At 33.4% G+C, this 24,215-nt stretch overlaps 1 protein-coding gene across 4 annotated transcripts in view; it reads right to left on the bottom strand.

Annotated features, from left to right (window-relative positions):
• LOC145671383 (uncharacterized) overlaps nucleotides 1-24,215 on the bottom strand; it is a 40,742-nt gene that overhangs the window by 11,518 nt on the left and 5,009 nt on the right. For 2 of the 4 annotated variants that reach the window (XM_081740464.1, XM_081740466.1), the window contains exon 2: nucleotides 16,329-16,650. In XM_081740464.1, coding sequence (XP_081596590.1) covers nucleotides 16,329-16,582 — 254 coding nt within the window. In that variant the 5' untranslated portion in view covers nucleotides 16,583-16,650. Of the gene's footprint in view, nucleotides 1-16,328; nucleotides 24,030-24,215 lie in introns of those variants that run through there. The other 2 variants (XM_081740465.1, XM_081740467.1) reach the window with 2 other exon arrangements.

The raw sequence follows: 24,215 nt of genomic DNA, 5'->3' as shown, positions 1-24,215 counted from the left end.
GAAAGCCAGCGAAATGAAAAAAATATGGTGATCTAAGAGTTGAATTTCAGAGAAAATGACAGAGAAAAAGGTGATTCATTTTTCACGAAAGGAGCAAAACTAAATTCAATGATTGCACTCATTAGTATAGAATTCATTTTTGAGTAACATGTTAAATTATGTAACACGAATATGAATATATGATGTTTGATTTTGAATGATACTGATTATAGAACAAATTATTTACATTGTTTTGATGTATTCTGGAAATTAACTTATCAAAAGGAAAATCTGGGATGAAAATCTCGATTATAGTTTTTTATTCGCATTAGAAAACTGAAGTTAATATTTCAATGTCAAAAAAGAATGTGGGAAACCAAATGAAATTGGACCACGAAAACGAAACAACAATATAATGTACTAAGTAGTGAGCAAACGATTGAAGCGGCTTTACGTGCGCAGTCCATTTTATGAGTAAAGTAATGAAAGGAAAAAAATACAGAAAACGCTGAATAGAAATATTTACAGGAAAAATAAAGCAATAAGAAGAGAAACTATAGAACCTATAAGAAGATGAAAGTTTTAGAAAATCATGAAATACGTTATAATAAGAACATTTAGGTAGAACAAATCACCCAGTCGAACTTAGCGGTAACAATTAATAAACAAAAACACGAAACAATATTGAGTCAAGGAAAACAAGTAAATGTTATGTCTGCGTTCGTATACAAAAGAGAATGATATTAGTAGGGCTAAAATTCATGGTCACAAGGTAAACTAATTACATGAAATGATTTAGAAAGATTTAGGATTAGAAAATAAACAAATCAGAGAAAATGTAACCAAGTAATAAGAAAAATTAAAAGAGAAGGAACAATATTTACAATTAATTGTTAGATATCAGAATAAAACATCAGTACTTTTGTAACTTATATTGATAACTTTAGTCGTAAAGATAGGTACAATTTTAATGGAAGACAATAATTTGGTTATCAAAGAGGGAAGATAACTAAGTTTAATGAAATAATACTCAAAATGTGCAAGAAATATGGATATTTTAATCATATATGTAAAATTGTTACATATTAAATTTAAAATTACGTCATATGCATTTAACGTAGACGCAAATGCACGGGTTAAAACAATTAGAAATTGTACACATACAGATGCCTGTATTGTTGAAAAATTGCATTATTATATTAAGAATAATGATTAAAAATAAGATATATTCAGAATTAGTTGATTCTGTTTTAAAGATTGTAACAATCTATTCACTTCAACATGCAAAATAAGTAAGTTAATTATTTTAGCTCACTAATTTTTTAATGTCGGAGACACGAATGCATCTTCTTTATAGCCAACATTTCGTCCGGATTGTTTCAATATGTTTGGAGAATGGTGTTGAAGGACACAAAAATAATGGTTTTCTATTTATCATGCACCAACGCATTGTCGGAGTAAGGTGAGTATAATGGGGCGAATACTTTTCGAAGAGATGATTCTTCCATTTACTTGTCTCTTCTGTAAGACATTGTTGTGATAAATACTCTTTAATTCATGTTTTAGTTACTTTTATTTCTGGCTTGAAAGAAATCGCCGAAATGTGTGAGTGTCTTGTTTTAAAAAAATCCTTGCTGAAGCGTCTAATTATTTTATATTACTATAGTGAATGTTTCTGAATAAGTGCCTCTTGTTTAGGATGAGGCTATTATCCTCACGCCAAACCCCTAGGCTGGAAATTGACCGTTATCGTCTGTCCATGCTTCTTTATTGAATATATTTGGAGTTAACTTATTTATTTATTGGCGTCTTCCTTGATCCGCAACCTGAAGACGCGATATGACGTGGTAACGGAAGCCCAGATTATAACAAATCTAGGAGGCTCAGGTGAGTAGATCATGTACCCAAAATGGGAAAAAGTAGGAACGATTTGAAAGTTTTAACTGGAGATAAAATCGGAGAACGGCCGTTAGGAAGACCTAGGCGCAGACGTGAGGACAATATTAGGATGGATCTTGCATAAACAGAAATATAAAGGAGAAAATGGATCCATTTGGCTAAGGTCAGAAATCATCAGAGAGCGTTTGTGAGCGCGGCATTGAAACTCAGGGTTGCATAGGCCATAGATATAGTTTATTACATTTCAGTGACAACTGGTTATATATGATTCTTAAATCTTTTTCTTAAATCCGAAAATTGTCCAACTTACAAAAACTTAATATACTTAACAATTCACCCGAGTTAGATAACTTCAAAACAATCAATAAGGCTAAAATTTGATGTTCCAACTACAGTTCCTAAACGTTAAGAGAAACGTGTGTATTGAACATACCATTGTGCAACGGAACATGTCACTGAAGATCACTATGTCTGCTTGATGGAAGTTTTAACTACATCCAGTTACAAACGAGTTAAAGATAACTTTGATAAACTGTACTTCCCAGGTTGAAATTTTTGCTGGAAGCAGCAAAATATCTTACTGGAACTCGCTGGTTTGAATGAAAGTTGATGGTTTTCTTGCTCGAAATTATTGGAATAGCAACAGATATTAGTTTTTGTTGGGAAAAAATCCAAAGTATCTTGCTGGTTTCCAGCAGATGTTCTGGTATGATGGAAAATCATCTCCATTAAAATATGCTGGCATCTCGTAACCTTTGCTGAATACTACAAACTGTGTGTTTAAAATCAATATTCGTTAAACTGGCTTCAGTAGGTATTCATTCTTTACGGGTATTGGTAGTATAAAAATATCCGTATTGTATTTAAGTACAAGGAAATGGAATGACATTTTTTAAAAAATAATTATCAAAGTTACATACTTTATGAATAGTTATTTTCTAAATCAGTTTTAAAAAATATTTTTGCTGTTTTTCTGTTTTGCAAGGAATTTTCAGACTATAAATGACTTTCCATTTTCCGATTTTCCAGAAAATTTTCCGTTTTCCAATTTTTCGTAAATCCTTCGTACTCAGATTATCCGAAAAGTCTATTTTTCGACTATCTGAAACTTTAATGTTTTTCCATTTTGCTTTTTCCGAAAATATCTAAAGTGTATTTCTTTTTTCTGGAAAATCTTACCAAATACCGATTTTCTGAAAAACGATGACCATTACTACCGTTTTCAGAAAAACAGTTTACTTGTTTCCGGAAACTTTTCTGTTTTCCCTCTTCCGTTTTTCCCGAAAATTTTCCGTCTACCGTTTTCTCAAATTTTCCGTTTTCCGCTTTCCCGTAGCGTAATTTTAATATAGAGGAAACACTAGCAATAACTAAGTAATGTATTTCTATTACATATGAAGCGCATGACATTCTTCTGCAGTCTGTTAAACCTAAGAAATTGTGTGTATATAACAAATTTTTACAACACAACGTTTTAATCTTAATGTATAACACATGAAATACAATTTCAAATAAGGAATATAATTCCACTGGTTTTCGATAATACCGAATTCCTTTGCAGTACAAAAAAGTTAATGAAAAATGAATATAAATTGAATTAATATGGAAAAAACCTTCAGTACATGTACCACATTTTGATCTTTATGTCTGATACAGGAAGCAAAAGCGGTCAAAATAATAAAAAAACGTATCTGTAAGCTTACAATTTGACCTTTCCTCATAGGGTAAAAAATAAACTGCTTTTCTGTTGAACAAATCCTGAGTACAGATGTCACAGTTAATGCCGGAAGGAAAAGTGTGAACTAAAGAGTATACTTTGTAAGATTTGAAAAAATCGAACTCCATTTTTATGAGCAAAAGCTGGCAATAATTAAGTCGAAGTTTAAATATAGGCACCTTGTTTTCATAGTATAGTGAGGAAAATAAACTCTCATATGAAGAAGGTATTTCTATCAGGTTTCATCTGTGCAACATGATCTGAGTGTGTGCAATAATGACAAATTGTGTTCATACCAATCACATTTTAAAATATGTACTACATTTAAAATCATCATTTGATAAAGAGAACAGTTATCCAAATTAGAAAATTTCTACTGACCAAATTTCGGATGTGTTTGACATTAGTCAAATTGATGCATTAAATATATATTAAATGAGAATTGAAAAAGGTTGAAGCACAGCAATTGATAACGAAAGCGAACTTTCCCAAATTAACTAAGGTATGAATATCAAGTTTTTGGAGGACAAATATTTTCAGTATAAAATTTGGCGCATTGACTATGCATAAATAAAAAGTCACGTGAATCAGGTCTTCAATAATCAGGTTTTAAATGTACAACTATGTAAGCTAAATATATTCCAAATAGTATTTCGTGTACATACTACCATTAGGCCTATAAATCGATACAGATAGATACGTTTGCCAAAATTAATTAATGTACATCTTATCAAGTTTTAGCTGAAATAGAACAAACGAAATGTTGACAGTTATCTTCTAATATCTAACTGAAGTCTACTTATGAAACAATAATATACGTTATTCAATATCATAAACGAACTTTCTCAAACTAGAAATCTCGAATATCTGAATTCATGAAGGAATCATAGATTTTAATAGAAAATTTCAGTAAACCAATCAAACATGATAATACTTAAGAAAATAAATCACAATGGCCTATTTCTTCATTATCGCTTTTAGGGAATTATGACATGATCGACACAGTGTACAACAATTTTTGTGTGTGTGTGTGAACAGGGAATTTTGAGAAATATAAGGAGCAGGATAAGGCTGTCATAGGGTTTCCAAACTAGGTAAATACATAACTGTAGTAACTATATAGTTACAATCACGTTCAACTCAAACTTATTTCTTATTACCAGAAGATAAACCATGCAATTAGACAAAGCCGAACCGGAACAAAATTGATAAGGATTGGGATGTTAGAAGTGCTCGTGTTTTCAATGAAAGAACGAAACATGTAAAATTTCGCACTTGGCATCGTTACTGACATAATTCGAAAAAACAAAGTAGAGGAGAGGCAACGATGAGGTAAGCCTAGAACTGACACCGAAGAAGGCGCATATCGCTTGTTAAATCTTCAAGCGCAGTACTCGCCGATTATTACTGGAGAGCTACGTGAGCCATGCCTCCATTTGGAGAATGTTGAAGACGTATAAGAGGCATCATTACCAGCTGCAGCTGCAACAACATATTTCTGAGGTAAGCCAGATCAAAGAGTGCAATTTTGAGAATGGGCAGAAGAACAATTACAGCAGGACCCAAAATTCTGCAATACTTTTACACACTGATAAAGGAAATTTTATGTTATAAGAGAAGTAAACAAACAAATTCTACGTTACTGGTAACCAGACATCCAAGTGGACTGATCCGTGTAAAATGAGTGGTGCAGAAAAATTATGGTGTGGGAACGGCTCTGGCGAAGATGTACTATTGGCCCATTTGTTAGCCCTCGCACCTTAACTGTACGTGGATATGTTGGAATACCTCTATCTTCCCTCAGAGTCGGTCCAAATAACAACTTTTCTTTATTTTACCAACATTATGGGTCACCACATTGTTATGGACTGCAGGTTCGTCAGTATCTCGATGAACAATTTCCTAGTTGACGGACTGTAGACATCGACCAGTGGAATGGCCTGCCTGATCACTTGATTTATAACTATTGGACTTTGACCTGTGGCCAATTGCCAGTCAGCCACAGGCAATCGCTTATGGAAGAACGATTTGTGATCTGGATCATATGGAGCAACAGAGGATGCATATTTATAAATTATACTGAGACATTGCTCTGTGTTCATGCAGCTTAGAAGGCACGTCTGCAAACATGCATAGCGCAACACGAACAGCAGATTAAATATATTTTGTAGGAAGATACCTGATTTGAATGTGATTGTATAGTAAGTAGTTGTGTTAAATTTACTGACAACACTGAATTTCTCTAATATTCTAGCTCTGTTTCACGTATCACATAACCTCCTTCCCATTTACACTTTTTGAGCGAGATTAAAAATATTGAACAGCGAGGTCGCGGCCGTTCACCTGACATGCACCACATAATACTGCTTCCATTTTGTAAGGAGTGGTAAGGGAGCATTGACTTACCCTATATACATACATATATATCTTGATGAGATACCTCCCTCTACGAAAAGACATTTCGCGGCTACTTTTCTCGATACATTTTGCAGAGCGGTTTTCTCTTCCAGTGCCAAATTATTGGTGAATCAAAATAGTCGTACAGTTTTGAAACTTGATACATTTTGCTATTTTGATCAGTTTAAGTTTTTGCTAAGTGCCACGATTCCAAATTTAGAAACATGTTCTGAGATATGTTAGGTTGTTATTCTATTAACGAACGAATAGAGCTCAAAGTTAACGTATGAGTTTGAAACTTCCTACAAATAAGTATCTTAGATTTGCCTTCTAATGGTTAATTTTGAGATTAATTTGCAATATCTTGCTCAGTGCTCGAGTTAACAGATGTACTAATGCCAAATTCGGCGGTCTAAATTCTCAAAGGAGATAAAACTTGGTACATATCTTGGTCTTGATGAACTTGTTGCGTTCAGTCGAAAAATAAAAATATGTAAAATGTTTGTTAATAAAATCTCTGTTTTAAAATGGCAATAGGTTCGTGAGATACTCGTAACCGGGTGAACTTGGCAATACCTCCAGTGGAATTGCGCGAGCTTTCCGCTTGTGTCACTAGTTGTCGTTGCAGCCAGCTGCTTGCTGCTCAGCCAGCGGACGGCGTATTTTCACCTAGGTACTGAAGGAGTAGAGTACGAAACATGATAATGGGAATTGTGAAATGGAGGTGATGCTTTTTAAATTACGAAGACAGGAAACCATTGGACTATGGCTGTAAGGAGACTGAAGCAGAAATCTGACAACTAAATTGCTCTGGAAGAAAACAGGTTTGGAGAAAAGAAAAAAAAAAAAATAAGAAGTGAAAGAAAATGAATGAAATAGCTTTTGGTATGTATGGTAATTTGCTATATTAGAATTAAGTTACTTCCATTTCACTTTTCTTATTGTCTCGTATGAGAAAAAAAAAAGAAATAAAGAAAAGAAACTTTGAATTGGTCATCTTACGTAACCATTAAATGCCTTGGTTGGACTATCTGAATGAAACCCTTTTGATGTTGTTTGCTTTTAAGTATAAATTTAAATTACAGTAGCTAACCTTGGTCGTTAATATTGGGTAGATAATTTCTATATTATTTAAAGTTTCGATAAGAATACTTTATTGCGTTTAAAGTGGGAATTTTATATCTAAATATTCGAGTGTTAAACAAATCCTTGAAAAAAAGGTTAATGTGTGTTACTTTTCACATTGGATGTTATATTTGAGAATTGATTTACTTCAAAGGATGACTTTCGTTATTAAATTTCGTACATGTTATTTGTTACTGAATTACACAAAATAAAGTTTGTTAGTTGAAATTGGGATTTGCAGTGATTTGGAATAGATACAAACCTATTCAACCCTTCTATGGTAACTATTGCGCTCACTCGATGTGTGGATGCTAATTGTCAGTACTGGTTGTTTTATTTTCGGGAATTATTTTGCACTAAAGGAATTTAATGCTATTTACATTCCTAGTGGGTAGAACGGCTAGAACTGAGAATTGACGGATACATGGAATTATATATGTGTATTTCATTACGCAACACATATATAATTTAAATAAAGTATCTAGGTGAAAAGACTAGTGACAAAATAATTGAAGGGTTTTTCATGAATAAGCTTTATTTCTCTGAAAGTTTCTGTATAGCAGAGTTGTGCGGAAGGATTTCCTGCTTAATGCTTTATTGGCATTTTGTTTATTGCAATTGGTACTGTTTGTATATAGACGTTAATGTGTTCGTACCTCTTGCGTTGTTTATGGCAGGTTGCTAAATATGTAAAACTGATAGTTATGGAAGTCGCATGCTAATGTGGGAGGAAACTTGATGGAAGTATATTATAGGAAAATATTAGATATAAAATTCCCAATTTATTTTGTACTGTTTATATGTATAGTTGTAATTCCTCTCTCCCCGCTATATGGTTTTGTATTTAACTGTAATATGGAACAGTTTAATGATATGAGGGCTGGTTTTGTACACGATAATGATCAATCTAGGTCTAGTGGCGATGAGTTTTTGTGGTATCAATATGAAAATCCTTTATTTGAAAATGACCTGAGCGGAAGACAAATTCCTAATTATGATTGTGCTTCTCCTAATACGGAAAGGGGAGCGTCAAATATGAGAGGGGGTGGTCGGACCGAAATGGTACCTCCACTAACCCGTTAATTTCAATTCAATTTTTCAAGGCATGTGTCGGATAGCTTGTATAAAGTCTTAATGGAGGAAATTAATAGTTTACCGGTAATTGATGAAGCAAATACAGATTTGACCTTCAAGTTTTTGCTTCGTTTAGATAGTTTTCTCAGCGGACGGGATTTCCCATTGAATTTGGTGCTAATCGCTTGTCTTTCTCGAACCAAAGGGGAAATTCAGGAGATGGTACAATCTCTAATTGCAAGTTCCCTCTCATGGGAGACTGTTTGTAGGCGAATAATGTTGCGTTTCATATCTACTATTGCTAGAACTCAATATATGAAGTTATATTTTTACACTACTATGAGTGAAGAGGAAACACTCTATGACTTTATTGATTCTAAATTATCTATAATTAAGGTTTTGGATATGAATTTTGATGAACATACTATTTGCAGTCTAATTGTAAATATGGTTATTCCTCGAACGCATTAATTTTAGTTGAGCACGGATTTCCTACCACTTTTGAAAACTTGTTAACTTTAGCTGCTAGGTATGGTGCCTTGCTCCGATTAAAAGGGATTATTATAAGTTAAGTAAACGAACCTTAGGTGAAAAATAAAATAAGGTCACAACACAAAAATCACCTAATATGGTGAAGGCACGTGGCATGCGTAGCTCAGTGGTTCAGGTACCGAAACAAAAATGTTACATTAATCAACCCAGTGTTCATCAGTCAGGCTATGAAGAAGACTTAATTAGTGGAATGCAAATGAGGGAGAACTGTCAGGCTACAAAAGTAAATAGATCTTTAGGTAATAATACACAAAAATTTAAACGTCTTCATTCAGATTTAGATAAATTCAATAGAGTACGGGGTGTTCAATCTCAACCACTGTTTAATGTGAAAATAAATGAATTTGGGGAATCTACTGAATAAAGTATATCTCATACGCCTGATAAAAGGTTAATGAATTTGATTTCGGTGTTAATTAATATAAAAGGCGAAGCTGTTTCTTGTGTAATCGATACTGGTAGTAGTAAGAATTTTATCAGTAAGCGCTATTTTGAACGTTTAAGTAGTATGTGTCGTCTAAAAAGTGAGAAAGTGAACTTACAAACTACGGGTTGTGGGAATACTCGGATACTCGTAAAACAGAGAGTTCGTATTTACTTCCGCATGGGACGTCAGCAGTTTTGTGAACTGTTTTATATCATCGAGTCGCAAGACTTTGATATTCTTTTGGGTAACTGCTTTCATTCAAAGTACAGTGCTGCTATAGACTTACCAAATAACGTATGTAGAGTAAAAAATCGAAGACTTAGCGTACATATACAAGATGCCTCCCAGTTGTCGGCCGAAACTGTGCGCTCTTCCCTTTATACTTCTAAAGGAGAGGATCGTGGAAGGCAACCAACATGCAACTTAGGTTCACTGGAAACATCATCTTCTCCTAGTACTTCTTTGAGTTTTCAACAGCATGGATTACCGGAAGCTACTGCATCCACGTCACATGGAGCTGTTCCAAAAGAGCCAGCCCCAGAGTTGGAGTTTTATGATCATTCTGTTCTTCATCGCGAGGGAATAACTGGGGAAAATTTGCAAGGTAATTATAAGGCTTCGCCTGAACTTTTACAAATAGATCCTAGTTTACAGAAGTATGTGGATAAAATTTTGGATAATTATCAAGATGTGATCTCTGATAAAATTGGTAGAGTTAAGGACTTTGGATATAAAATAGAAGTAACAGATAATACACCAATTAGACAACAACCTTATCATCTCCCTACCTTTAAACAAAAGGAATTGGAACAATATATTGAACTTGAGAAAGAAGATATAGTAGAGAGGGTAGACTTTTCACCGTTTACTTCCCCCTGCTTTCTTATAAAAAAACTCCGATAATAGTAAACCTTTGGTCGTAGCGTATGGAGAAATGAACAAACGTGTGATTTGTAATAAGTTTCCATCTCCTATTATATCAAGTATTTCTAATCACTCTATATTTAGTAAATTAGATCTTCGATCCTCATTTTTCCAGTTGACATTGACTAAATACAGTCGTCCTTATACTGCCTTTGTCACAAAAAAATAAAATTTATCAATTTAAGGTTTGTCCGATGGGGTTTTTAAATAGTCCATTTGTATTAAGTAATTTAGAGAATAAGGTACTTGATGGGTCAATTGGAAAGAATTTGCAAATATTCTATGATGATATTCTCCTGTTTAGCTCTAATGTCGAAGAACATAAAAAATTGTTAGAGGATGTTCGCTGCCGTTTAAGAAAATGGGGTATAACTATTTCCCCTAAGAAAACATTTTTGTTTGAACAATCTATAAAGTACTTAGGGTTTCGTTTTGAAAAGGGAACTATGTGTATTGACTCTGACAGAATTAAGGGAATTCAGGATATTCCGAAGCCTAAAAATCGTAAGGGAGTTAATAAAATATGCTCATTTTTTGCATTTTACTCTAAATTTGTAAGAAACTATTCGGAATTGATAGCCCCACTACACGAATTACGATCTCCTAAACGAATATTTAAGTGGACAAAAGATCATGATATTGCACTTCAAAGATTGAAGGATGAATTTTGTACTCATGTAATTTTGAAACTTCCTGATATGAACTCAAGCTTTATTGTCCATTCGGATAGTAGTTTGCGTCATTATTCAGGAGTTTTGAGTCAATATGATGAACATGGTAATTTGAGACCTGTTGCTATGTTCTCTAAAGCAATTCCCCCTACAGATTGGAGTAAAAATGTCTATGTGTTGGAACATAAAGCCCTCACTCTTTGTTTAGAACGATTTGAATATTATTTATTCAATGCATTTGTTGTATACGGCGATAGTAAAAGCCTCTCTTGGATTCTTACATATCATAAGAAACAACGATGGTATGGAACTCTTCTGGAGAAACTTGCTCGTTTTAGATTTAGAATAGTCCATGTCCGCACTAAGGTAAACTGTATAGCTGATTTTCTGAGCCGTGTTGGCAATCATTTAGAATTTTATACGAAAGACGCTGATACTGCTGAAGTTGTCAAAGATCATGGTAAAAGTGTCTTTTGTAATTTTTTGGAAGTATCCTGATCTCAGTATATCCTTGAAAGAACATCAAAGGAAAGACCCAGAGCTACAAGAGATTATAGCCAAGCTCGAAAGTAAACAGGACGTAAGAGGTTATAAGTTACAAAATAACATCTTAATAAAACAAACAAAAGGTAAATCTGGTCAAGGTTCTAGAGCTGTCGTACCTTCTTCTTTAGTAAAAAGCATACTAGAATATGCTCATAATTCTTTAGTACCCGGAGGTCATATGGGAATTAAGAAAACAATACAAAAGGTTGCTTCTCGCTTTACATGGTCAACAATGTATTTAGATCTCAAGAACTATGTGAATATTTGTGAGATATGTCAGAAATGTAAAGATAAAACTAAGAAACCTAAGGGAAATTATTATACTGGAAATGATAAACATCCGAATTACATTTGGCCCATTGACGTAGCTGGGTGTCTTCCCAACAGTTCAGGATATGAGTTTATTTTGATTGTAACAGATTCTTTCAGTAGATTTGTGTTTTTAGAACCTTTGAGACAATTAAATTCTAAGACTATTTGTAATAAATTATTAGATCTTTGTCTGAGATACGGATTTCTAGGTTCTGTTTTACAGGACGGCGCTTCGTACTTCGTATCAGAGTACTTTTCTCAATTTTTGTACACTTATGGTATTCAGGATGTAAGATTATCTCCTTATAACCCGTCAGCGAATAAGACGGAAAGAACCATAAGGTCGGTGAAGAATTTAATTCGTGCATACGTTGATAAGTCACAAAGGAAATGGGCAGAAATGTTAACCAAAAACGCACATCTGCACGAGCTACTATCAACATTAGCATGAATGAGGTTACTGGTTATTCACCTAGTGAGATTTATATGGGAAGAAAATTTTATCATCCTCTTGATATTAAATGGTTATAAGATCTAGAAATTTTGGACGATGACCTAAATAAAGATAAGAAATTTGCCATTATCTGTAATAATATTCAGAATTCCTCGAAAAAAATTTACTCTCAGAAACATATTCCTGTTAATATACATGTAGGAGATTTGGTCTTAGTTAAAAGAATGTTGAAATTGTCAGTGGAAAAACACTTTAACCCAAAAATTGCTCCTCCTTGGGATGGTCCTTTTTAAGTTTTGAGTAATCCTACACAGAACACTGTGTGGTTAAGAAGTGTAGAAAATCCATGTATAATATTAGGTTGAAACGCCATGTATCCTTTTGTAAAATCTTTAATGTTCCTCCTAATGCTCAGGGTAATAATAATAATAATTAAGATACCTTTAAAAAATACTTAAGTTAATTGAGAATTGTAATAACATTTATTGTTGTATATCTTGTTGGAATTCTTGTTGTGTTTGTTTTATTCTGTTTTTTCCTGCAGGAAAATCTTCATTATTGTTAAGGGTTAGGAGTTGTGGTGGTAGAGCCCATCATCATCATCGCGTGGTTGTCACCATACATACATACCATAAGCTATTTTATTCATTTTCTTTCACTTCTTAATTTTTTTTCTTGTCTCCAAACCTGTTTTCTTCCAGAGCAATTTAGTTGTCAGATTTCTGCTTCAGTCTCCTTACAGCCATAATCCAATAGTTTCCTGTCTTCGTAATTTAAAAAGCATCACCTCCATTTCACAATTCCCATTATCATGTTTCGAACTCTACTCCTTCAGTACCTAGGTGAAAATACGCCGTCCGCTGGCTGAGCAGCAAGCAGCTGGCTGCAACGACAACTAGTGACACACAGCGGAAAGCTCGCGCACTTCCACCAGAGGTATTGCCAAGGTCACCCGGTTACGAGTATTTCACGAACCTATTGCCATTTTAAAACGGAGATTTTATTAAAAAAACATTCTACATATTTTTATTTTTCGACTAAACGCAACAAACTGAAACTGTAAAACTAAAACTTTTTTCCAGATATGCTTTGTTCCAGTGCAGTTTTGGTTCTACTAACCGTTTGTAAAGAAATAGCTGAAGTACAGTGATTGGTCTGGTAGTTAGCATATGTGTGACTGGTACATATATTTATAGCGTGTACCTCTACACCCGATTTACTTCCAAAGCAGATGAGCTTCCACAAAGTAGACAAGTTTCATAGGAAGTCATAGCCTAAGAAATCTACTCATGAAATTCAGGATGCTGAAAATCATATTCGACATTCTTAACTGAAAAAATATCCTCGTATTTCTTTAAATGCCGAGGAAGCAGCACTTCGCTGTTTAGGTGGACAGACTTGAGCCAAATAGGAATTGAAAACAGCTGCTACATGACCGAGAAAAATTTGTTTGTGCCAGATAATCCCAGTTATCATACTAGTGCCTGAGTTTGTTGTCCACATAATTTCTAATTTTTCTGTGGTTCAAAAGACCCTCCCGATGTTCTAGGTTGTCAATATAATATTTTGTTCTATATTTTTTCTAGAATTGTTAGTTTTAATCTTTATTTATTCTAGTTTAGAAGTTATGTTGAGAGCAGGCTTTAAATGGCAATAAGGTACTCTGTCCTGTGGTACTTAGCGCAATAGTTAATATTTTTTGGCTTTCAGCATCTTCGTTGTTTATTTACATCGCAGAATTACTACCAATTTTTGGCATTATCATCGATTGTGTGCTAATTGGATGATCGAATTGGAAGCATTTAAAACAGAGTTGGTGAGCTATTGGCTTCTGATTGTTCCACTTCGGGGTGTTGACATTCTAATGATCCGCTGTAAGTTATCAAATGCTTGATACATCTGGTTTAGCAATCCATTGAAGGTCTAATTATTTTCAACGGATGAAAATCAATTAATGTGGTAAAACTTAATACAAAGAGTTTGACACTATTAGAGGGACATAAGAAATAACAGACTTTATTATATGACCCATATGCATTTTAAGTAATAATATTGCTCTATAAGACTGCTATCTGTAAGAAATAACATGACAACAAGAAACAGACCGAAAAAAGGCCGAATTTGTCTATGGCGTAAATGTATCTAACCATCTGACGATGTCACAACATAGCCCTAAGCAAAATGTTACAACTCAAAATAACAAAGTATGTGATGTAATTGCTAAACAAGACAGAGTTTTTGTCAATCCATTCGTTGTTAAAGTATTTCGAGACGTGTAACATACAGATGACGTTCATAGCTGTCACCATTGGTGAAAAAAACCAAGACAGTCCTGACAGAATATAGGTAATCCTGGACCAACACAAGTCACCCCACGAATTTAAAGATAAACGGAGATAGATCAAAATAAAAATGGGCCATAACTAAGTAACTAGTTAAGTCTATGGCCTATGGAACCCAGAGATTCAATACCGCGTTCAAAAAAGCTCCCCTGACTTCTATCTTTATCCAACTGGATCCAGTTCCTATTTTGTATTCCTATTTCTGGAGATAGATCTTAATATTTTCCTCACATCTGAGCCTAGGTGTTCCAGGTGACCGTTTTACGATTAGTCTTACAGCTAAGACTTTGAAAGCGTTTTTACTTTTCCCATTCTGGCTATATGATTTTCTCACCTGAGCGTCCTAAATTTGATGATCCTAAATGTGTTCGGTAAATCGTATAAACTATGTAGTTCCGCGTTATGAAGTTCCCCATTCCCGTTCTCCTTTCGCGAATATTTGTCTCAGGATCTTGTTCTCAAATATTTTCAGTCTCCGTTCTTCGCTCAGTGTAAGCGAACAAGTATTGCAACCATACAGAGCAAGCACGAATATCGTTTTATATGTATTTTAAACTTCAAATTCATCGACAGAATTCGCGACGATAAGAGATTTTGAATTGAATAATAATACAAATACCCTGCTTTAAGTCCACATTTAATTTCTTCGTGAATATGGTTTTCGTCTATTAATATTGATCCCAGATATTTGAAAGTGTCCGCTTTATCAAAAAAATTATTTGAAATTTTAGATAGGCAATAAGCTGTTAAGTTGAAATAGTCACAAAGGACGGGACGTAACGGGTAACTAACACATCAATGTCGAAAACAGAATATTTGTTGCTGGGGAAATATATTACTCAATGATGCTCATGTTTCAGTTAAATATCTAATAATTTCACCCGAAACTAACCACCGAAGAATGTTATTCGGGGGGCAAACAAAGCTCAGCGCACTACAGTTATGTTCCAAATCTAGGATATAGCTCGTATGTCCACACATATTACACATCTAGCAAAAAAAAATCCACTTCCGTTATCATTAAAGTGTACATCTACAAAATTCCCTTGCGAATTTAAAGCCGAAAGGATGTCGTGAAGACTATAGTTGACGCGAAATTAGAGTAAAAGTGAATGGTACAAGGTAAAACAACATAATTAGTTTTGGTAAATTTGAGAGGTAAGCTACAATCATCGTCTAGAAATTCGAATACAGTCCTAAACACACCTCTCTACTTACAAGGCTAGAACACCTATAGTGTTTTCGCCCCTACTAAAACATAAGAGCGTGAATAGATAGGTCAACTTTATTAAAAGAAAACAAGAACACTGCAAAATTTTTGCAGGGTCGAAGAAACCATTTCGGATTAATACTCTTCTTTCTATACACGGGGGTTCATTACTATAAGAGCTAAACTATAATAAGTGATAAAGTTTAAAATCATCCGTATATTTATAGATTACTAGAGTATTTGTAAATTGATTGCAATATTATTGCAATATCTTAGCCATTTCAATCGCGGTAATGAAATACGCTGTTTCAGAATGGACGTGTTACATTAACATTTAAATTAACCAAGCAGGCTTTCAAACATTAAATATGATATTTCGGACCGAATCATGTCGTTACAGAAGCCTCTATATAACTGTATATAGTTTTTCTCGCCTTACTCTAAAGTTGCATATCTTCTAATGACCACTTGCCACCGTCCTGTATAATGTAACTATATTGCGTTTAATATTTTCTTAAGTAATACCCAACTAAATTTCACCTGTTATAAACGAAATATGAATAATCCTCCAACAATAACATTATCTATATGAACAGTCAAGTATTAGGCAAGTAAAGAAATAAATAGTTTTTTAAAAAAGATAACATTCAAATATTTACGTTTAGGATAACTCTGAAGAAATGAATGTAAACACAATACCTGGGATCCAAAGAGTCACTATGTAATTCCCGACAGTCATTTTCATTTATGTTCTCGGACAGTTTAATATTATTATCTTCCTCCACTCCATATTTTCCATGTTCCTTAGATTCCAAATATGTTGAAAGAGGATCCTTCACTTCCAATTCGTTGGAATTGCTATTACATAGTTGATACTTGTAGTTTTCAACAGTCACATTTTCTGTTTTTGCTTCAACTTTAATTGAAGCAATGCTGGAACAACTAAGGTCCATGCTTATTGGAAACTTGTTTTAATCAACAGTCGGAGTTTGAGATATAGCATTAAGAGATAGCAATGATTCTGAAAGCATTGAAAACAGATTTTTATATTATTCATTAGTAAATAACATTTTTAACGAAGCAAACAAAAAAATAAGTGGAACCCTACAAAACTGTTCAAAAATACCCTTAGGAACTTAGAATAATAGATTATTGAGAGCTCATGTATCGATAATGCTTTAAGGGAGCAAAATTTATATTTAAAAATATGCCATTATCAAAAAGATTTAAAGTAACTGTGGGCTAAGTAAATCATAATCAGTTCTCTCTTTGAAACACTATTGGATTCACTTTATATTAGTTATCTAAAAGATTTTGATGCACACTAACATAGGTTATTCTTGCAAAAGTTATACATTTGGAAGCGAAGTAAATGAAGGAAAAAAAAGAGATTCCTGTTTTCTGCTCTGCATAACAAAATTGAAAGGACCATATGGCGGTATAATTTAACGTATTTACTTGCTTCTGGTGGCTCCTTGTACCAATAATTCACTGATAGATTACGATAACAATGAATTCCTAAAAGTTCGCAAGCGACTATTCTTTATCAGAGGGGTCATGTTGCCTTATTGCTTGAGTCGTACTATTACGGTCAATGATAATGAAGGATTTATTGGATTTGGCATCTCCTATTTGGCCCCCTTTCATAGAAATGTTTTTGGTAGTCTATTCTACACCCACAAACGTTACAGGGAAGATTGTCAACTCAAGACTTTATGTACCCACCGAAACCAAGAGAGCAACTAAAAGGGTGCTTAACAGTAGTTGAAGTTGGATTTAATGCCACAATTGGGATTGCATGTTCCTGGTTTCAAATTGTACGGACACCACAGGCGACGCCCTCAATGGTAACTTTACTGGAAACTTCTTAGAAAATGTTTCAGAATGAACCCCGTTCCTTTTTCAGTATTCTAAGCTGTTATCGCATAGATGATAAATGATTTATGATTTACTGTTATAATAACTGTTTATTTTCAGTGGTATTTTATTTGCAGTAGCGTGATATCCCAATATCAACAAACTTAGTGGCATAACAACGGAGGTCAATAATACCGTTGCTAAATCGCTCTGATATAAACCTACCAATCTTTTGTATTGTAGGTAATACACTTTTAACAGTTTGTTTACTAACGACAAGATTCAGTGTGAAAATGACCTATCAAGGCCGAATATATAAGATAAAAAAAGAAAAACAAAAAAAAAAACTTAAAAGAGTAATTGTATACAATAAATGTACTGTAATTTGTGCTACTGAGTACTCTAAGGGCCACATAATACTTAATATTAAGAAATAATTCGGGATTATATAAAAGTAAACTTGCTATCGTTATGACACTCTGGCAGCCCCATAAGATATTAATGGAAACTTAAGATTTCAAGTAACCCTCGTATCAAAAAATTCTGAGAAATTTCATCTTTTCAAATGTACATATATGTATATATGTATATATATGTACGTTTCAAAGTGAGAGCAGTTTGTCCAAGATTGTCTTGGTCTCTTTCAGTTCTTCTTGTTGAGTTGTAAAGAAAAAAGGAACCTTAACAACGCCTCTCAACAAGTGAAATTATAGCTAAATTTAACAATTACATCAATGAGATAGTTATTCATTTCGTATTGTTAGAAACGTCGGGAATATCCTTTAGATTGGAGCACAAGAGGACAGGCTTAAGAAGTAATGTCTGCGGACTTCTAGCGCCGATGTGACGAACAGTCAGTGCATTATATCTTATGAAATCTATGTCCATCAATTAGGCACAGAAATAAAAACAATGTACAAAAATTAGCTGTTGTTAATTATTGTATTCTGGAAGTAAGTATACTACGAAAGGCTTCATTTCCAAATGACTTAGCTCTTTTGATCGCGAAAAGAATAAAAGCGACAGACATAAATATTATAACGCAAAGTGGTACATTAAAAAGTTGTCTCTTTGCGAAAAAGACAACATTTGGACTAAAATACCAAGAAACCCAGAATGCTCAGCGACAGACATAAATATTATAACGCAAAATGGTACATAAAATGTTGTCTCTTTCCGAAAAAGACAATACTTCAACTAAAATGCGAAGATACCCAGAATGCTCACCTAAATATTATTCGTGGAGAAGAAATAATCAGCACTAATAGAACGGTGAATATAAATCGCAAACCGCGTCTTCTGCGAATGATTGAGGATAAGTAATTTTTAGGCCTAGAAATATATTTCATTAGTCTTCCAATCATACTCAAATCCAATGCATATTCAAAAGTATACATATTCAAAGTTGTTATCTAAAGAGTGAAGTGTTGGTGTTGTGAAATAAAATTATAAAATCAAATTTCACATTTTCTTTCAAAATGATATAATTACATAATATAATATGTTAGTTTAAGTTTATACTTTAAGGTATGAAAATATTTAACTTGTTTGTATTTTAGTACATTTAAATTAGTGTTCACACCATTTAAGAATATTTATATTATATAGCTACGTAGAAATAAAATTTGGTGATTTCTACATTACACAATTGTGCTTCCTTCATATAGAATGACATAGGGGTGTAAAATTCTCATTAGCTCTTGAATAAGTATGTTGGGGAGTGACAGCAAGTGCGGCTGAACTTTGTGGTAGTCTTTACTTTAATTTTCTTCTGTCGACGGCAGATAATCTAATATCCGTAATAATATATGATAAGCATGGGCAGATGTCACCTGGAGAAACTTATAAAAATCGAAATTGAATACTAAGCTCAAAGCGACGCCTTTTGGAACTTAAATGAAACCGCTAGAACGATAAGTTAAAAATAGGATTTGTTATATTTTTTTTCCAAGGAATAAGGGTCTCCGTGAACTTTGGTATATGAAATAGGGGAAAGCCAAAGTTGCATGACTACCAACTATCGTAACATCAGACATATAAATACTGATAAAATATAATCGTAATTCTCTCTTGTTTTTAAGACATTCTCATGTTTATCTACTACATAACCCATCATATGTATTGGAATCAAAGGTGAAAACGTTGTACTTAATAAGATGAAAAAAGGGTGAATATAAATTAACTCTATAATGTATAAAACCTTAAAAATTAAATACAGATATATGCCATCGCACGAAACTAGTCACACGAAACAATTCTAACTCAAAAGTATATTCGGGTAACAACAGGTGAAAATAATCTACATTAAAATTTGTTTTCCGTGAGGGACATGATGGTTGACACAGATGATTTGCTCCTGCGAGATTATTGAATCCAATACTTATTTCATTCTAATAAAACCACACCTTTAAAGAAAGACTATTTAAATCTATTCTTTACTAATTTTACTATTTTTCTTTCCTATAATTCTTTACTATTTTTCACAAATTTTATTCCCCGTATGAATTTTCTACTGTATAAATTTATCATCATTGTTTTAATAATTATAATCATTTGAGTTTTCACTCTTACATTTTGTTTTGTTCGAAAAAAAATACAATTAATATCGACTATTATCGACAGTTAGTATATTTCGTCTTAGGATAATAATAAAACAAAAGTTTAATTACATTGATTGAAACGTATATTAAGAAAATAGAGAAGAAGTATTTTGGACGCATTAAAATCAGAAAAAGAAATTCTACGCCAGAGAAAGAGAAGGTTTAAATAATTTTCAACATTTAAAACAAACATAACAAACGGATCTTTATTTTAAAATATACAAATCTTTTATATTTATGAAGTGAAATGAAATCTTTCAGTTTTACGTCCCATGGTTAAACCGGATAGATTAAAAGAGACGGTGATGATGAATAAAGTGGAAAGAAACGGGAAACCTCCAATCACGCACACGGTGTTTGTTCTCTACAAAGTCCACTTGGCGTGAGATTTATTTGTTTATTTTTCCTTTTAGGAACTCTGAATTTTTAGTTGATGTCTAATGTAGGAAGCAGAATAGTAAAGCAAAAAGTTGGAGAAATAGTGAATAAGCTCCTTTGCTTTACAAAGGTTAAATTTAGTAATGTTTCTTATGAAGGTGATAGACCCAATCTAAAGAAACCGCATAGTAAACCCAAGTAATGCAAACTGCCATGTTATCGATCATTAACAAAGACTAGCCATCAAAGACTCTATATAAAATTTTATTAACCCGTTTTAAATGAGAGGAATTCTAGATTTGTATGGCAAAAATTGATATGTTCATTTTTTCCGTTTATGAGGTATATGGCGTAAAGTATTGCTTTTGTGCAGATCTACGATATGGCAACGGTTGATGCAGGTGTGGTGAAAGACTGCTTCAGCTCTCTGTTGTCAAAACTTGATAAGTCAAAATGTAGACAATACTGAGTTGGAAGAACTTCATATGTTTGACATATCATGTTTTGCCACCTGAGGAAATTAATTGTTAGAGGACATGACAATTCTGGTCATCGTGATTATTGCTAAGTTGTTGTCAATAGATGGTACTGAATAATTATGTTAGTATTATAATAAATGTAATTTGAACGAACTTGAGTTCCTCTCTGCCGAAGACAAAGGATAACTAAGGAAGTAATTTGGGTGTGAGCGTTGCTTTGCTGTTCGAATATTGGTTTATGTGTTGTAATATACAGTAGTTAACTATCAGGTTCCACGGAAGATTTCCTTGTCATGTATTAATAAACTGGCCGTAATGTAACTGTTTTTCACAAGAAGAAAGTACATTAAGTAAAGGGAAGTCTGACGAAAGATGATAGTTAATATGGATGAAACGAGTACTAGGCAAGCCCTTGAACTGCATTCTTCTGACGTAGATGATCCTGAGTAGATTCTTGAGAGGAATGAAGTATCTACAGATAGCCACAGTAGGGAGACGGGGATTTGAGGAGCATGGCGAACGACCGGTGTATGCAACTGAAAAAAAAAAAACCTGAATGACAATGACTTTGCAAGTCCAAGTGCATTTCCAAACTCAAAGATTTTGGACAAGAATATTCCAATAGAAAGGGAGTGAAACGTCCAAAGAAAAGTTTTGTTGATATAAGTAAATGCTGTCGTAATAACTGTACGCAATCTACTGAAAATAGAGAATTGATATTTAAGACCTTCTGGTCTATGAAGAACAAAAACTTCAGGATAAATATATAACTGATCATTTAGAGCTGTCAATCAGAAAACAAGAGAAAAAGGGACGTGGGAAACCAGGTATCCCGAAGGAATGGGAAATTTCCGTCAAGTATGTTCTTGCTGATACCACTAGGAGAACTTACGTCTGTAAAGCTTGTTTTATTACAACACTGGGGATTACAAGAGGGAAAGTTGATATTATAGTAAGCAAGAAGAAACGAGCAAATGAATCCGGAATTATTCAGCCTGATCGTGGAGGTCATCACGTGCTTGGGAATAAATTTGGTGACACTGTCCTGAATTACATCAAAGATCACATTCAATATTTTACCCTATACGAAAGCCACTATACTCGAAAACGAAGCTCAAAACAATATTTACCAAGCTCCTTGAATATTAGTGAAATGTATGAACTTTATGTGGAAAAGTGTGCTAGTGAGAAAATGCAGCTTACATCGTACACCGTCTATAAAAATTTATTCAAAAGTATGAACATAAGTTTCATAAAGCCTCGTGCTCATACATGCAAAACATGTGACAAGTTACAGTGTTTGTTGTGTAATGCGGGTTCGGATCAGAGAAATGGTCGTGAAAATGAGCTTTAGGTACACGAATAAAGTGCTCAAAATGCGTACAGCAGCAAGTCAAAGGACAAAGAGAAAAGCAAAGCAAGTAACAACTTTGGTGCGTACTGTGTCGATTTACAGGAATGTCTCCCAACGCCGTACATGTCAACAACTATTGTATTCTATAAGCGACAGTTGTGGACATACAATCTTATAGTTCATGACCGACCAAGTGATTAGTGCTGGTGGTTTATGTTACATGAAGGTATTGCACGGCAATGATCAGTGGAAATCATCTTGCATTTTTAAGTTCTTCATGGAAGAAATAGGTGACAACATTAGTTCAGCTACTCTCTATGCTGATTCCTGTGAGGGACAAAAACGGGACATAAATATGACTTGCATGATTATGTATTTGTTTCAAAAGAAACAAACGTTATCTGCTCTCAACCAAAAATTTACGGTGCCAGGACATTCTCATCTTGAATGTGATACGGATCATACTAAAATAGAAAAGACTAAGAAGTCTACATTCAGGAATGGCACTTATTGATTCATACTGTTCGTGGAAAGAAAGCGAGAGAGAGAAGAAATAAAATATATGAAATTTTTCTGGATCTCACAAAAGCCTTTGACCTTGTTAATCACAAAATTTTATTGAATAAATTGCATAGTTATGGTATTAGAGGTCATGCTAATTTATGGTTCCAATCCTAACCGCATGCAATATGTAGAAATAGGTCCAACCAAGTCAGAGGTAAGACACATTAGGCACGGAGTTCAACAAGGATCAATATTAGGTCCTATACTTTTCCTTATATACATTAACGATCTTCCCGATTATGTAGTTCCAAACAAAAGTGCACTTTTTGCGGATAATACAAACATTTTAATTGAAATTCCAAATAACATTTGCTCCAAGGAATTCATATTTAAGAACACGACAGATAAAATTGCAGAATGGATAAAAGCAGACCAACTAAACTTAAATACAGCGAAAATAATTATAATGAGTTTCAATGAAGGAAAACTGAACTCTCTAAATATACATCAAATACGTATAGACGGGGAACTCATGCAGGTACACGACACTTGAAAATTTTTAGGGTTAAAATTAGACTCTAAGTTAACATGGTATGATCACGTGAATGATTTGTTGAGGAAACTAAGCGCGAAAATATATCTTATACGAAAAATTAGTAAGATTCTAACTACAGAAACATTGAAGACAATTTATTTCGGATTGTTCCAGTCAATTCTATCATATGGAATCATTTTCTGGGGTAATACCTGTTATGCGAAGAAAGTATTTACAATGCAGAAGAAAATGTTACGAAAATGTTATGTTCCATTTCATACACCAAGTAGACCACTGTTTCAGAAACTTAAAATATTACCATTGCCGTGTATATACATTCTCGAAACAACATCTTTCATACATATGAATAAAAGAAACTTCCAACTCAATTCGGACCTACACCAATACAACACAAGAACAACCAATCATTCATATTCAAAATTTCCGTCTAACAAGAACTCAAAATTCGTTACACCACATAGGAATAAAACTTTATAATAAATTACCAGATCGTGTCAAACGAATGCCAAACTTGCAGTTTAAAAGACACCTCAAGTTACTGTTACTTAAACATCGTTTCTATCGTTTAGATGAATATCTTCAGTGTGATTTCTCTTTGTAATGTAAATATTAAAATTTATTTGAATTTTGAAATATATAAAATAAGGTACAATTTATATTTTCTCTAAAAATACACTTTTAGTTTGTTTTATTCTTACATATATATTTTGTATTATTATTATATATATTGTATTATTATATATTATTTTTTAAATAATTGTATTATTAATTGTAGCGTTTCTCGTGTAATTATTATTATTATTAATTGTAATGGTAACTGTACCTCTTGATGAAGCCATAAACGCTAAGTTTTTACGG

The sequence above is a fragment of the Thermobia domestica genome, chromosome 15 (genome assembly GCF_964235325.1).
Source record: "Thermobia domestica chromosome 15, izTheDome1.hap1.1, whole genome shotgun sequence".
Classification (NCBI taxonomy): domain Eukaryota; kingdom Metazoa; phylum Arthropoda; class Insecta; order Zygentoma; family Lepismatidae; genus Thermobia; species Thermobia domestica.
This window is presented reverse-complemented; position numbering and strand designations above follow the sequence as displayed.